Below are 17,397 nucleotides of genomic sequence, written 5' to 3'. Positions count from 1 at the left end.
TGACTGCTGTCCGTGTCCGTCCGTCCGTCCGTCCGTCTGTGCACACGATAACTCGAGTAAAAATTGAGATATCTTAACGAAACTTGGTACGTGAACTTTGGCGAATGGCGGAGATTGAAATGGGCGAAATCGGATAATAACCACGCCTACCTCCCATATAACGGTAATTTTAGAAATACGAAAACTGCGATATTTTAGTAACTACCGTTCTAGCAATTTGTACCAAGCTCGGTATGGTTATTGTGCTTGCCACATAAAAGCAAACCGTTGAAAATTGTTGAAATCGGACTAAAATTGAGGCCGCTTTTCATATAACGGTAAATTTCAGATATGCTTGAAATTCCAATATTTTGAAATTTAAGGACGCTAATTTACTTAAAATGTATACACCCCGGCTTATCATGTAGCGGTAGCTTTCGGAAAGGTGGAAAACATATATTTAATACTTGCGCCGGGTATTTAATGTTCGGCTCCGCCCGAACTTAGACTTTCTTACTTGTTTTTTATTAATTCACATATTCCAACGCGCTCTTTGTGTTAGTTAGTGTGACGGCGAAGTGGTTAAGGTGTGCCTAGTTGATGGCGGTCCTGGGCACAGTAGAACAAAATGCGCGAATTGTGAATATATATATTTTTTTTTAATTTTAACGGACTATGTATTTAGGAGTATAAATCAGGGACCGTTACGGTTACGATCTTATAAAAGAGATAATAATTTGACCATTAAAATTGGAACTATGATTTTCCGAGCACATTTATTTTTGGATTTTTATTTTTTCGATCAAGTTTTATCCTAAATTGTGATATTGTATTTTCTATTTAATAAACGATTTAAGTCATAAAAACGCAGTCCACACGTCCATTATGACGGTTAAAAATGATCGAAAATATTAATATCCAAAATAATTACTTTTTATTGAAAAAAAATAAAAGTCACAAAATAACGGATCAAAATTTTATCAAAAAAATTACAATTTGCAATGGTCTAAAAAAGAAAATGTTGATATTTAACGATTATTTTCGGTCCCTGGAATGAAGTCGTATACTTTTTTTTGTTTGTGTTAAGCAGAATTTATTATGATGTGTCCTGTCATAAACGGGAGCCTTTTTAATATTGCTATTAAAGTCCTGTCGACGTTACTGTATGAAAGACTGAAGCCAAGGCGAATTCATACAAGCTGGTAGCGGCAGCCCAAAAAGAAAAACTACACTAACAAACTAGCACTATAAAATAATTGTAAAATCGTTGTGCTAGGATAAACCAATAAGCGAAAATCAAATGAAATAAGGCATTTAAATATGTTGTGGCAAATACTGCGGCAACGCGAAGCGAACAATAAGAAAATGGCAGAATATTCGACATCAAGAAACGTAAAGTAGAGGAATTCTGCGAACAGCGAGAGAATGAGAGAATCTGCGATAGACGGCAGAACGTTCTAGAGTTGCCATGAGTGCGAGCGCAGGTATATAAGGCCGCTGTTATAGCGCACCACATGTTAAGTTGCGAATCAGCAAGCTACAAATTAAGTTGTAAAACAGAGATCAATTGTGTTAACAAGTTTTGTAAAGTCTTTTAATTGTCTTAACAAGTATTGTTAATTGTTGTTATTGCATAATCAGGTATTGTAAAGTGTTTGTTGTACAATAAAGTTAATTGTACTGTAATTTGGTCATCTTGAGCGTTTATTTAACAATCCAGCGATACGAACGGAAAGGATTTTGAGAAATCCGTCAGGTATTCAAGAATAATCGTAACAATATCTTAACCCTAGAAAGATAACCTACGGTAGTGCGCACTACCAACCCGCAGGGCTTGAGTTCAAGCCCTGGTCAAAGCGAAATCGCAAAAAATATAGAAAAAAGTTTACACCGGTCACCCCTCGGCAGGCAATGGCAAACCTCCGAGTGTATTTCTGCCATGAAAAATAGATTCTCATAAAAATACAATCATGAGTGTCACTACAACTAATCAACCAACTAGCCAGATTGATAGGATGATCGTTAGATTGTCAAAACAGGTTTTTTGACGTTTTTGATTATTCTCTCTGACGTCAGGCTTTATTTTAAAGGACTTTCTAGTTTCAAAGATATGTTTAATTCCAAAAATTATTTTAAAAATTCGATGCAATGTAGAATAAAAATATGGGTACCAAATGCAAAAGGAAATTTCCTTAGGATATAAAAAAATTAAAATTTTTCGTATTCACAAGAACGAATGGGTAGCTGATAAAGTTAGAATGACGAAACTCGAGGATGTTATCGAATTTATATAAGCCCTTAACATATAATTTTTTCAAAAACAAATATTGCGAAATTTCAAGGATAAAACTTTAAAAGGACATTTTCAATGATGTATTTTGGAACGAATTTCCGTCATCCCTTGTCAAATTTGGTTCTCCGAACGAAAAGTGACACTGAAGATGGCACAACGCCGAAACCGGTTTGTCTCCAAACCAAATTTGACAAGGGATGACGGAAATTCGTTTCAAAATACATCATACACCCACCCTGTCGGAAACAACAACAACCAAGAAGGAGACATTTTCAATACTTACCAGTCGATCTGCACCAAAAACTTAAATCTGTTTGAATTTCACAGAATTACCCCTTTAATTTCATACCCATACTTTTTCTGTAAGCACATTTCTCTGAATTAAAAAAAAAAAAAATTTTGAAAAAAATCCTCAGATTTACAAACATTTAAAAGGTGTTTAACACACAGCCCTTTACATAAAGTATTTTACATAACTTAAAACCAAAACATGAAACCAGCAAACGATAGATAAAACTTACTTTTGCAGTTTTATGAGGCAGTCACATAGCACTTGCCGGTAATTTTTGGCATTTTTTTGTTGAAGGTGTTGCTCATTTTCTCCATATAAAAATATCATCGAACACACACACATCGTATGGAAGAAAATTACTGACACTGTCAACAAAAAAAAAAAAATTGTCACAAGTCAACGGTAAGTCCTAGCGACTTCAAAATCACTCAAAATCTTTCTAAGAAATCTTATTAAAAAGCTCAACATCTTAACGATGGTTTGTTAAATTTTTTTAAATATTGCACAAAGTTGGAAACTTGGATTTCTTTCGTCTTTGTTTAAGAATAAACAAGATTTCTATAAAAAAAAACAAAGATTATTAAATAAATTGTGTTTTTCTTAGACCCAAAGACTGGATACACATTGAAAAAATCTTTGAATTATTAAAATACAGCTTTCTACGTAAGACATTTCAGTGATTCTTTAGAAAATAGTCCCAAATGGCGAGAGCTCTGGATATCGATCGTTCTTTAGTATCTTTTAACGGCTGTATAAAGTATGTGCAATTCTCGCTTAATCGTTCCTTTGATATACAAAATTCGGATTTCATATGGACAAACCATTTGCATTATAAACTAAATAATACTTAACCGAATTGGACATTGAAAAATAATGAAAACATACACTTAGTATTCATAAATTATCCAAATAGCTATTTTTAAACAATACCTTCCGCTCTACTGTACCCTAACAACATACAACACAATCAGTTCCTCAATTTACAAAATTCTACTGACGCAGCAATAAAGCGGTTAAATATCGCACAACTATTAAAAAAAAAATATACAAATACATACTTAAGTATGCTTGTATGTATGTTAGGATTATCCTTAAAATATCAAGATCTAAGATTAGAATGGGGCACGCACCCCTTTATTTAGTTCCACATAACAAATAAAGACATCCACGAAAATTTCAAAATAAAAAAAAAATTTCAAATTTTATTTAAAAAATGTAAGAGTTCGACAAAATTCTATGTATACAAATTCATAAACTCGCCGAGTCAAAATCTAAGTGTTCTGGAATTTTTGCGATTTTAAAACAAAATTTAAATTTTTTCAAACCTTGGTAGAAATTAATTGGAACAAACTAATGTTGATATTTTTAAGGACCACCCTAATGTATGTGCACATGTATAAAAACCATAAACCAAATAAACAAAAGACAGTGGAAATCAAAACTTTGTTGTAAACAAAAGCGATGGGGAACTGCCGCACAAATTAATGCGACAAAACACAAAACGCTCGAGTTTATAATAATTTGGCATCTTCGATTCAGATTTGTTGGTGAAAAGCAAGTTGCGCCACCAACGTATAAGTCCAACAACAATACTGCCCCAACACTTAACATCACAAGCTATTTGAGTACATACTCGTACTAAATGAGACGACGGAAAAATAAATATGTATAAAAACTTATGTATGTACATACAAACATACATATTTATGCACTCAAGGCAGCAGTTAAACAATTCGTGGAAAGAATTCTATCCAATCGCAAATTGATCTGCGATCTGGCTGAAGTAAAAGCTGAGCTCAAGAAATAATCTGATAATAAAAAGAGGGGACAAAGAAACAAAAAAAAAAAATAATAAAAATAAAAACAAAGATATGTAGCATAAAAGAGCTGACGCCGCACATATTTAGTCTGAAATTCAAAGATTTATACTCGTAGTACATATTTTTTGTTTGTGAAAAGCTACCGAAATAAAGCGCAAGCGTCACAGCAGCGTATAAATAGAATTATATATACATACATATTTATGTATGTCATATGCTCAAGAATGACAGGAAGTAAATTTGTTTTATGAATGACAATAATCTATAAAAACCAAAAGCCCAAAAACGCTGGGGACTATCAATTGAAGATGGACTTTTGCACACAAAGCTTAAGAAATTGTGCCGAAATTGTAAAAAAAAATATATTTTTTTAATCTTCTACATATACACATATACAGTCAGCGCCAAAAATATGAATGCCCCGACGTTTCTTTATTTATGTTTTCCATACTAAATTGTTCTTATTTTTTTATAAAAACATATTTAGATCAACAGCAAAAACCAGCAGAATCATTTTTTTCAATTTCATATAAAATTTGGGAAAATTCAAGCAATACCAAAAAATTGTCATCAAAATTGTCAACTTTTCCACTTCTTAGAAAATTTTTGGGTATGCAGTTTTGTGGCCCATTAAATTTTAGTATAATAAGGTGCACGTCTCAAGTCTCTAAAAATTACCGTTGATTTTTGAGATTTTTTTTTGTCGAGGGTGTTGCGCATTTTCTTCCATATCAAAATATGTAGATTCTGTTCAAGCGTTATACTTACCCTTACTTAAATTTAATGGGCTACAAAACTGCGTACCCAAAATTGATTGATTGAAAAGTTGAAAATTTTGATGAAAATATTTTGGCATTTCTTGAATTTTCCTGAGTTCTATATGACATTGAAAAAAAAATCATTCTGCTGGTTTTTGCTATAGAATGAACTATAGTTTTATAAAAAAAGTGTTAGGAAAACATAAATAAAGAAAATCGTCAGAACCACAGTGTACTAATTTTTTTGACGCTCACTGTAAGTGTGTGTTGTACAACATGTATGAGTGTATTCAACTCAACATAAATGATAAAAAGGTTAAAAGGAAAACGAAATTATCTAAGCAAATTTTAATGTTCAGAATTGCTAGGGGTCTAGCATTTTCTCGAATCATTTTGTGGGGGGCCAGTTGTTCGCCTGAAAGACATTGCAGCTGGTAGTGTAGAGTAAACTGCTTAAAGCAAATAAATGGCGTGCGACATTTGTTATACAAAATACATAATAAATAAAGCTACATATGTATCCATAGTTACGTATACATTAGATCTTACCACCTTACAAGCACACAAATAAAAGTTCGCCGTACACCCTTGGGCTGAATATTTTATTTTCCCCTCGAACTTAGGGGTCGTTTTGTTACATGGCGACACCTATGTACATACATTCGGCTATAAATATTTTTTTTATAGTTCTGGATGGAATAATCGAAACATAACTTAAGTGATTTTTGGAAAGCTTTATTTCAATGACATTCGGGTGGTATGTTGTGGTGGTAGGAACAGAGATCTTTTTTTAAATTAGACATATGTACATGTTTTTACTACGGATTCGGATTCTAAAGATAAAAATACGTAACTTTTGTTTGAAACTTTTTCCCACAAATGCTCTTTTCAACCTCTAAATGACCTTCGAACTTAACTCGTCCTGGACTTCTGAATTGAGTGAAAATGTTTTTATTGGAAAACGAAAAAATATGAATGACCGAGTCGGGAGCGCACCATCTGTGTTTCTTTTTTTTTGTTTTGGTGAGATATCCTAATGTTCTTATTCATATTTACATAGCCCTCGATGAATGGCTTACTAACCGCGTGGCTGTAGTTATCAGTCTTTTAATGGCATACAGAAGAAGAAAAAGAAGACGAACATCAAATATTTCGCACATGTTATTCAAAAGTGTATTAAAAAAAAAATTCCAATTGTGAAAAACTACATAGTTCTGAGCTAATTTTAATCATATGAGGAACGGCAATTTTTCTTGAATTAAAATTCTTTTAAATAACGAATGCAATGTAGGCATTTCGATGGCTCTCTGCAATAAGGACACAACTCAAAACTAAAAAAACCCTTGCATGGATTCGCCAAAGATTAGAGACATGGGCCACTTGATAGTACTAAGGAGTGGTTTTAGTTTTGAGCTGTGTCGTTATTGCAGAGGAACATGCATATATAATTTTACAAAAAAAAAAAAGTTAAGTAACTGGTAGATAAAACCACAATTCCCACAAAGCCGTCTCATTTTTTGTTCGAGTGGTCTACGTTTCTGCGCCATATAAAGGGACGGGCGTGACTTTGGGTCTGTTCGTTGTGTGCACTGGAGTACCCTAATGTAGGAAAATCATTCGATGACGGTTTTTTTTGCACTAAACTGTTTTGAACTAGGCTTTTAAGCTGGCATTAACTAACACTTTTTGCCCAGAGTTTTTGTATTTCTTAATTTCGTATGTAATTGAAGGACCCACGAGAATTTTGTTGTTTGAAAACCACCCCCATGTTTTGATGAGGAATATTTTCCCCAAAGGCGTCATAATTCTATTTTAAGTATTTCACTTAAAATTCGTACTAGGGGTTGGATTATCCGGTATAATCCGGATATCCGGTATTTGAACGGATTCTCAAAATTAATACTCAGACAATTATTATTATCCGACTTCAAAAAACGAGGAGGTTATCTATTCGTCGGAATATTTTCTATGTAACTTTGGACCACGTTATAAAATATTTTTAAAAGGAAATGTGGTACCTCAGAGGTAGTCCAATACTAATTTGGTTTAGATCCGATCATTGGATCACGAAGAAATCAACGGAATATTTAAATTTTATATGAGAATTGAAGTCGGTTTTGTTTTTTACTTAAAAATTACTTGTTTTATTGTTAATTTTTAGATTCGAAAATCTGGATGTCCAGTTAATATCCGCTCATTCTATAATGCGGATATTCAGATTTTTTTAACAGATATTCGGGTATTGGTATAGTCAAAAACTCCAGGTAGAACTCCCCAGCCCTAATTCGTCGCATTTGAAAGAAGGTACGAAAACATTTAATAAGGTACACTCAGAAAAAAACCATTTCCTTAAAACAAGAAACTAGTTTCCTTATTTCGGAGTTACTGTTTTTTCCTTAATATTACGAAAAATTTACTCAATTTGAGAAGTTTTTCCTTAATTCAGGTTCATGCTAAAAATAGTGCGTCATTAATTTGAGGCAGGAAATTTACTCAATATAAGTAATAATTTTGTTAGTCCTGTTAAGTTCCTGGCAAATGTCGGCCGTGGCGTGGCGTTTTGACTACTGTTTCTGGTTCTAAGATCGCAAGTTCGAGCCCGGTTGGAGGTAGTTACAGTAAAATAAGTCAATTATTTCAATTCAAATATAAATTGCAAATTGTAAAATTAATTTCATATGCAAAAAACTAAAATAAATGAGATATATTTTTTTTGTTTTTAAAATACCATTTCACGATTACAAAAAAAAAAAAATATTAAAAAAGAAAAATAAAAAATATTTAAAAAAATCCCTTGATCTAGGACTCGAACCTTGAATCTCTCGACTGGCACTCCAGAGCTTTGCTCTGACGGCCATTGTGACTGTTGAAGCGCCGCTAGCAAAATTGCATACCTATTCTATTCTCGGCAAGTTCATTCTTCCTAAGAAGAAAGAAATTAGTTCTGAAAACTTGATTTGAAGATAATATTTCCTTAGAATAATATAGTTTTTACAAGGTTTCAGATTAAATTTTTTTTTCATCGCTCCGCTCTAGCTCCGCTCCGGTATTTTATTTCGTTCCGAGCTCCGCTCTTGCTCCACTCCCGCTCCCAATAAAAAACTGTTTTATTTATCTATTTACATACCGAGCCCTAACCGCGAAAAAAGGAGGCAACATTTTTTTTTTAAATTTTCTTTTTGATGCAGAAATGCATCTAGATCTATACACTTCTGCATCCAAAAGAAAACTAAAAAAATTTCCAAGTTAATTAAATATAACGGAAATTTATTTAAACCGGTTGTTCTCAGTGGCAAAAGAATAATGGATGTTATCATGAGTTTCATTTTCCCCGAACCGGTTTACTTTTTACTTTTGGTTTCCATGTATTTACTATGGGCGGATGAACAATTTTCGGGTGATTTTTTTTTTTTAATTCCGGCCTAGACATTCTTTTCTAAAATCGTTCCAATTATTTGAGAAAAAAATTAAAAAAAAAAAATGACTAGAAGTCCAATGACTAGAGAACCAAGTCAAACGAAAATTTCCCACTGTGCGCAGGTGGACCTGGTGTTGAGGCCAACAATGTCATACGAATATGCCAGCAGTATCGTGCTTTAGCTGTATATGGTGTCGCTGCAGTGCACATTAACAACACGTATTTCGCTTTCCAGCAACAGTTTAAAGGAATCACACGAAAGTCTTTTGGTCTGGAACTACGCGAATGGAGCTATAAGCTATGCGCATCGTCACTCTGCATAGCTGTAGAAGTAGGCAAGTAGGCCTTTAAAATGGACGAATGGTAGTGTGTTTAGATTGACCTATTTAAAATCCTTTCCAGGATTTGGCCAATGGTTGCTTCAACAGGTCCGCCACACGCTATGATAAGAAGGCTTATCCCGATGTCTCCGCTTGTGTACTAAGCAAATAACGCTGCGATTTTTGGTATTAGTTTGGATATAACGTCATTTTAAAAATTAATAGCGTAAATATATTTTCGGATAAAGCATGTGAAATTAAGCAAAAATTAACACGTGAAATAAGAGTGATATAACATACCATCTTACATACATACATATGTATTAGTATGTACATATTTTAGAAGGATCAAATTACCAAAGCCTAAAAGCAGCTACCAACTGTTGTGCCATAAATACCTCTCAATTTCTATAGTTCTACATACACATATACATATGTACTTATGTACCTATATAAAAGATTTACCTGCAAATAACAACGCAAAATCTACAGCACGCAGTCAGACAGTGAGCCAAGCAAATATCTACTCCTATATGTACGTTCATATGTATGCACATACATACAAAATACCTCCAATATAGACATGATCGATGCCTCTTCGCTTCTTGTGGCACAAATTAAGCAACGTTTATGTTGAACCAACTTCAGCCTCAACGTAGGACCAATCTCAGGTAACACCACCACTGAAGGGCAGACCCAACAGCTTGTACCATTATTTAATGGGCCAAACAAAAACAAAAATACAACATATTGACATATAATACCTGAACAATAAAAGCATTTCAACTGAAAATAAAAGCATTTTCCGCATGATTTGTTTGGTAAGCGAGAGGAGGAGGAGGAGGAAGAAGAAAAACAGAAGCAGCAAAAAGGAGACGCGCAACAGCGCCAGTAAACATCTACATATATGTATAGGTACGAGGGCGGTCCTAGAAGTACCGACCTGATAAAGGAAACAATAAAAAAATTGAAAAATTTTGTTTTTTTGTTTTTATTTCAACAAACATAGTTAGTCTTCTTTCAGCGCGATACGCTTTTTCCCAACGTTGTTTAATAGCTTTGTTAGTTTCTCTATAGAAGGAACCGTCAAGCTCCTCAAAATTATTAACCGCATATGAAATGTGGGACACTAAATTCAAAAATGCAATTCGTTTTTGGATTTAGTAGGTGGCAACCCTCTATATGTAGTTAAGAAAAAACGCCTTTTCATACACATTTCTATTGATATCAAACTCTTAATAATTCATTTAACTTATTAAAAAATTTGAATTTAGTTTTTTTAACAGGTGGTAACTCCTTAAGAAAAATAAACCTCTATTGTCTACTGGTCAAGCTTTTTAATCTGACACTTCATTTTAAATAAATGATTTTATGCATTAGCAAAAAACGCATTACTTCAAAAAGTGCAAAAAATTAGCAGGTTTTTATATCTTCNTCTATTGTCTACTGGTCAAGCTTTTTAATCTGACACTTCATTTTAAATAAATGATTTTATGCATTAGCAAAAAACGCATTACTTCAAAAAGTGCAAAAAATTAGCAGGTTTTTATTTCTTCCTTCGAAAGCTAAAAACCCGTACTATTTAATAAAATCATAAAAATTAACATATTTTTTATTCATTCCATTAAAATTTACCATTTTTTGAAATTTTGATAAATTTTATTTTTTCTGAAATACCGCAGGGACACCCTGTGTTCAATTTTATTCCAAAATTCTTAAACCTGTGGTTTTCTACTATGTATGTGAAAATAAAAAACGACAACCACCATTTTATTTCAAAGAATGTATTTTTGACATTTGTTTCTGTGAAGAGCTTATGCATGGCTCTTATTGACATTCTTAGTATAAAATTTGTCGATTTTAATGGCTTCCTGGCGGCATATAATTCATTTTATAGGGAAACTTGTATTTAATTCTTTTTAGTGGACAAATTACCTTTACAACAAGTAATTTTTAGCAAAAAAAAACCGACTTCAACTCTCATATAAAAATATATATATATATATATCTCATGATCCACTGATCAGATCTTAACCAGATTAGTATGGGACCACCTCTGAGACACTACCTTTCCGATGCAAAAGTTACTATCGAAATCGGTTGACGTGGCTCAAAGTTATGCGGTAACATACATAAAAAAAAGTTAAGAAAAAAAATAAAAAAAAACAATAAAAAAAAATATTCCGACGCACTGATAACCTCCTCCTTTTTTGGAAGTCGGTTAAAAATAGGTTAGGAGTTAAGACTTCTAAAATAGAACTTGCAACGGTCTTGAAGGTAATAAATAGTGAATGGTGTAACGGGATCAAGGCCAGCTTACATGCCGAACAGATTACCGGACGTCGTTCTGGGATTTTAGTTTTAAGATTCCCATACTCTTTCCAACCGGGGAAGATTAAGTAGGCGGCCTACTATCGGTAAATGAGGGTATTTCCAAAGATGAAGAAAGAAGACAGCTGGGGTTTGTACACAAAAGAACATTCATATCGCCTGATTGATAACTGCAGTGTCTTTGCCATAGAGAAAGCAGCGTGTCTCATACGGGATAGTATGTCTTTGTGAGATAATGTCACTATATTCGTTGACAGGCAGGCGGTACTGAGAACAGCAGGCTCTAAGAAAGTAAAGTGTAAAGTAGTTTGCAAATGTCGCGCATCGCTGGCTTCAAAATCTAGAGATGGCTAGACACGGCACGGAAATGCAAATTAGCCAAGCGGATAGCTCTCATCTACCACGTATTTCTTTTGTGCTAAGGGCGGTTAGAGAACACACCACAACCGTAACCTAAGGATCAATCGGGACGAGGGTGTGAGATCTCAAGATCCGTATGGCCGAGACTCAATAGGAGTCAAATGGTAAAAAATTATTGTCGCTAAACAAATTTGCAGTAAGGTCTCTTACAGGCGTCATCCCAGGGCACTGTGTTACAGCACCAATGCTCCATCGATGCCATATACCAAGATGTTGTCGGGATGAGAAAGAAGAGCAATTGATTTACCACTTTTTATGTCAAATGCCCCGCTCTCCAGGCAAGGCGCCTCAAACATTTGGAATCACGCTTTTTAAATACATAGTCTGGGGGCGATAGCGGAGCTCCACAGCTTCATCCGGTATAGCAAATGGTTTAACAGATTATATGCTGACAATATGGAATAACTCGGTTAGAAGGATGTGCCTGCTCTTGGCACTCATAGATGGCATTCACCATGGACAAATATGCCCCCGGGTCTAACCCAAACTAACCGATAAGTCAGGTTGGGTACCTTTGCGACTACCCTCGTACTTGGGTACCTATACCCTATAAGTGCATATATGTACATACAATTGCATACACTATGTAGACTATGAGAGCTATGAAGATGAGCTTCTGAGACTCCAGTCCAGTCNCTACCCTCGTACTTGGGTACCTATACCCTATAAGTGCATATATGTACATAGAATTGCATACACTATGTAGACTATGAGAGCTATGAAGATGAGCTTCTGAGACTCCAGTCCAGTACAGTCTACTAAAAGAGGTAATCGTCACAAAAGCGTCAAGGTAAAATGTGCAAAAATCGATCAGATCGAAGAAGCAGACATAACAAAAGGTAATACTGAATTATTTGTTGTATGCATGTTAGGGTGCTACTTAAAAATATCAAGGTCTAAATTTTGTGCGCGGAACCCCTTTATTTTATTCTAAGTACGTAAAAAATAAAGATATTTACGAAAATTTAAAATTTTTGAAAAAATTTAATTTAAAAAAATTTACTAAGTTTTGACTTAAAATCTAATAAATTTGACATATTTTTGAAACTTACTCATATAAATTCATTAACTCGTTGAGTTATAGCTAGTCAAAGTCAAAATTTTGCCCAATTTTCCGGATTTAAAAATTAAATTTTTTCAAACCTTGGTAGCGGCTCCAAGTTTATTTATATACATTTTTTTAATTAAAAAATTTTCGTGGATGTCTTTATTTTGTACGTATAGCAAAATGAAGTGGTGCCCCACGATGTTGGTGTTTTTTCAAGGACCACCCTAATGCACGTACATATGTATGTATGTATCTTCTCTTGTACACACTATATGTGGTTGTGAAGGATATGCTCCAATATTTGGCAGTCTGCATATTGAGTAAGCGATCAGTTGGCCCCTGAGTAGGTGAAAAAGAAAAACAGCAAACATATGTATGTATGTAAGTAAAGGTAGTAGTGGCTTCAGCGACGTGAAGTAGAGGGAAGAGCGGTCTTGCTCCAATCTCAGACCACATGGTGTTGCAAGTACGAGCACCTTGCCAAATTTTAGGCAAGCCAGACATGACTGTCGCCCGTTTCCTGCGACCTGTCTGTTGTCCTCACTGTATGTATTTTTGCGTATTTGCAAGTGCACATGTATGTACATATGTTGTTGCGGCGTAAAGATGTTGTGTGGCCACTAAGAAAAACAAAAAAAAAAATTTAATATGGTTCAGTTCACTTTTTGGAGCTGCGTTTTTTTTTTGCTATGTGTATACGTACTGGGTGTGAGTAACTCAATTGGTGATGGAGTAATACCGAAATGGGTAGCGCATATTGACAATCACGGATGAATGTGCTGCCATGTGCGGGTGTTTGTTACCTACATATTTTTTCGACAATAGAGGGAGCTGTTGTGGAGCGATGCACGGTTGCAGTCTGGCAGGATGCATTCATTTCGCTTTTCATTGTGTTGAAAAGGATGCGCTGTTTCGAGTTGCATTGAAAGAAAGGGCGGAAATTTAATACTTACGATGTCGTCAGTTGTTCTTTTTTGTGCTTACTAATATTCTACATTTTCTCATATTCTTCTTTATTCAAAAAAACGTATAATTTGTGTTGTCTTTGTGTTTTGCTTAAAATTTATAGTATGTCCTTATAAGTATGTACATGTAATTTCAATTGCAACGCGTTAAAATTATTTCGGGTGTATGTTACCCAACACATATTTATGCATACAAACATACATATATTTCATAGCATGGAATTGCACGCAGGGCGGGAGGGTGACAATGTTTTATATTTAATTACAAATTAATATTGCACTTGTCCCGGCCTATGTGCGGTTTACGTGAGCAACAAGTGTTAAGTGGCAAACTAAATAAACAAACAAAAAAATGTATGCAAACAAAATTCGCGAGCATATCCTACTTGTATTTACATTAGGGGTATTCACGATCCGCTGCATACTGTCTAGCATGGTGCATAGATAGCATGATTGCTTAATTTTGTTGTTGTTTGAACACATGAAACAACAACAATCATAGCATGCATCGGATCGTGAATACCCCTATTGTATTGAAAGTTATCCATGATGTTTTTTTTTTTATGTGGGCCATTCCATGTAAACGAGGAAAATTTTTTAAATTTTAAAATAACTTAATTTTCCCTATTACGGTAGCAATTTTTAGCTAAAAGAATACATTTCATAAATTCGTTGAAATTCAATTTTGGTAGCCCATTAAGTTTAAGTACAATAAAGTGCAACTTTCAAGTCCCTAAATTATAGACTTAAATTTTCATTTAAAAATCTAGGAGTACCGTTAATTTCTTCGTATCTAAACCAAAATGGTATGGTGCGACCTCTGAGGCACCACCTTTCCTCTTAAAAATAATTATAGAAATCGGTTAACTTGGTCCAAAGTTATGCAGTAGCATACAAAAAAAAAATAAATATTAATATTAAGTCGGTTAAAAAGTAAAATAAAAAAGTGGTATGCAAAATATAAATAAATAAAATCGTTAAAACTTCAGGGTAAGCATATTTTTGACGCTGACTGTCAGCCACAAGGACTGGTCCCACTAGTCACAATTTGGAATATTTTTAAATACTTCTATGAAAATTACATCCGCCAAAAGTTTGCGGAAAACGAAGGCATAAGGAAGTAGTACATACATATATACAGTGGTGGAAGAAATAATAGAAACTTTTTACTTTGACCAGTTTTGGCTATATTACTTTGTTTATTCGATGTTTAATATTTTTGTATAAAAGTCTAGCGCAATATATAACACACACCATATAAATCCACATTTCAAAGTTTGTATAAAAATTATAAAAATTCAACAAATTTTATCAAAATCCCCCGAAAATTTCAAACTTTTCAATCATTTTTTTTTTTAATTTTGGGTATGCTGTTTTATAGCCCATTAAATTTTAGTAGGTAAAACTGCAAACCACAAGACGCTAGAAAATGGCGTTGATTTTTAATAATTTATCTGGCTGGCGGTGTTGTGATTTTCTTCCATATAAAATATGCTCGACCATGCTCAAAATTTCTTTTTATATGGAAGGAAAAAAAATATTAAAAATCAATGCGATTTTCTAGCGTCTTGCGGTTTGCACTTTTACCTCCTAAAATTTAATGGGCTATGAAACTGCATACCCAAAATTTTTCAAAAAAATCTGATTAAAAAGTTTGAAATTTTTGGAGATTTTGTTAAAATTTGTTGAATTTTTATAAATGGTACAATTTGAAATATGGATTTATATAGTGTGTGTATTGCAGATTTATACAATAATTAAACATCGCATAAACAAAGTAATATAGTCAAAACTGGTCAAAGTAAAAAGTTTCTATTATTTCTTTATATTGTACGACTAGACAACATTGGCATTGTCCACTTTCGTGCTGAAATAAGTAATACGATACGATTCGACACTCGGAAAGACGTCTTGCATTCGACACGACTCTCGCAATGAGGCTGAATGCCAATTTCGAACCACTGTGTAGTGGCGTTAGGGGAACGCAACGTAGAACAGTTAATTCTGGGTGGTATGCAACCAATTCTTTTTCAACGGTTTTGGACGATTGGAGGGAAAACAATGAAAAATTACAAATGATATTTCATCAAGACAAGGCGAGTTCTCTCGCATCTCTTAAAACAAAGATTTTTAAGCACTCTAAATGTCAAATTGATGGTTCATCCATCGTACAGTCCTGGTTTGATACCCAATGTTTTTGTTTTTTTTTTTTGTTCCTATACATCAAAAATAAACTTCGCGGACAACGATTTTCATCGCCACATGTTTTCGTGGTACCGACTTTACTGTAGGAAAAATGCTTCGCCAAGTGGTTTGAGCGTAAGCAAAAGTGTATAAGTCACGCTGAAGAATATCCTGTAAACCAATAAGACCATTTTTAGGAAATTCCGAATTTTCTAGGGTATTTTAGGGACTTTTAGCGAGCCTTGTAATGAGTAAATTTTAAGTGCTCTTTCGTTTTAGAGTTGTTTTTGGATGTGTTGCTGAGAGCAAATTAAAAGCCCAAAATAATAGCGATAACTTTATTAATGATATGCTTAAGGCTATGGCGATCGGTGAGAGCCGATTTTTGAAAAATAATTTCAGTTTTTTTTTTATTTTACGATTAAGTTGAAAAAATATATAATTTTTAAGCTTGTTAAGGCCACAAAAACTAAAGTCTTTCAGAGTTTAGTAAAAACGGTCCAAAATCAGCAACTTTTGACGATTTATCACCAAATATTTGTAAATAGATTTATGTTTTTTTAATTATTTTTATTATTATTTTTTCGTTACAGATTAAAATAACATCGAACATAGTATCACTTTTCTTTAACAATTCTTCAAAGGACTCGTATCACCTTTTTCGATTGAGCAACTTTCGACATTCAATAAAATTTCGTTTCGAATTCTAAAATGACACGAGTATATCCGACAGGTAAGTGAATTCTCGAAGGTAAGTTTCTCAAATATGGCCAAAAGGAAACAAACAGAGGAAATTTTAGCAACTTGAAGTATTTTTTTGCACAATTGGGTGATTCACAAGGTGTCACAATTAGTCATATTGCCATAATGTTATAAATTTTATGAATATTTTTGAGTGATTCCTAGCAACCACAAGACATTTTTCAACATTTTAATATTTATGACGGTAGTATAATTTTATGACACCTTGTGAATCCTCTTAATATTAAAAGTGAATGCTTCACCTAAAAAATTTTGTTTTTTCTCCGATATGCCTAAAATGAGGAACAGTATAATTTCAAACTCAGTAGCGTGGCTCAAAACATTAATACTCAGACTTGAAACACATTGATAACGATAGGCTACGGGCTTCGAACTATTTAAGACATACTCTTACACAGATTATTCTTTTGGCGGCGACAGCGCTATACAGCGACTGTGGTTTTGGCCTGATTAGCTCTATTTATGCGTCAGAAAGAGAGGCTGACAATTATTAATGATGGACATTTTTTATTTTTAACCGACTTCCAAAAAAGAGGAGGTTATCAGTTCGTCGGAATCTTTTTTTTTTTTTTATGTATGTTACCGCATAACTTTGGACCACGTCAACCGATTTCGATAATTTTTTGCACCGGAAAGGTAGTGTCTCAGAGGTGGTCCCATACTAATCTGGTTAAGATCCGATCAGTGGATCATGAGATATATTTATATATATTTTTTTTTATATGGGAGTTGAAGTCGGTTTTTTTTTTGCACCGGAAAGGTAGTGTCTCAGAGGTGGTCCCATACTAATCTGGTTAAGATCCGATC

General features: G+C 33.8%; 1 protein-coding gene across 1 annotated transcript in view; it reads left to right on the top strand.

Moving 5' to 3' along the window:
* The window catches only part of jigr1 (jing interacting gene regulatory 1), a 45,147-nt gene that overhangs the window by 4,837 nt on the left and 22,913 nt on the right, over positions 1-17,397 (top strand). The window contains exon 2 of the mRNA XM_017624776.1: positions 16,422-16,561. Within this exon, the coding sequence (XP_017480265.1) occupies positions 16,540-16,561 (22 nt within the window). The 5' untranslated portion in view covers positions 16,422-16,539. The remainder of the gene's footprint in view (positions 1-16,421; positions 16,562-17,397) is intronic.

Source organism: Rhagoletis zephyria, unplaced genomic scaffold (genome assembly GCF_001687245.7).
Source record: "Rhagoletis zephyria isolate East Lansing unplaced genomic scaffold, Rhagoletis_zephyria_1.1 Rzeph_scaffold_00059, whole genome shotgun sequence".
Taxonomy (NCBI): domain Eukaryota; kingdom Metazoa; phylum Arthropoda; class Insecta; order Diptera; family Tephritidae; genus Rhagoletis; species Rhagoletis zephyria.
Note: the sequence above shows the minus strand (reverse complement) of the source record. Positions and strands in the feature narration are given on the sequence as shown.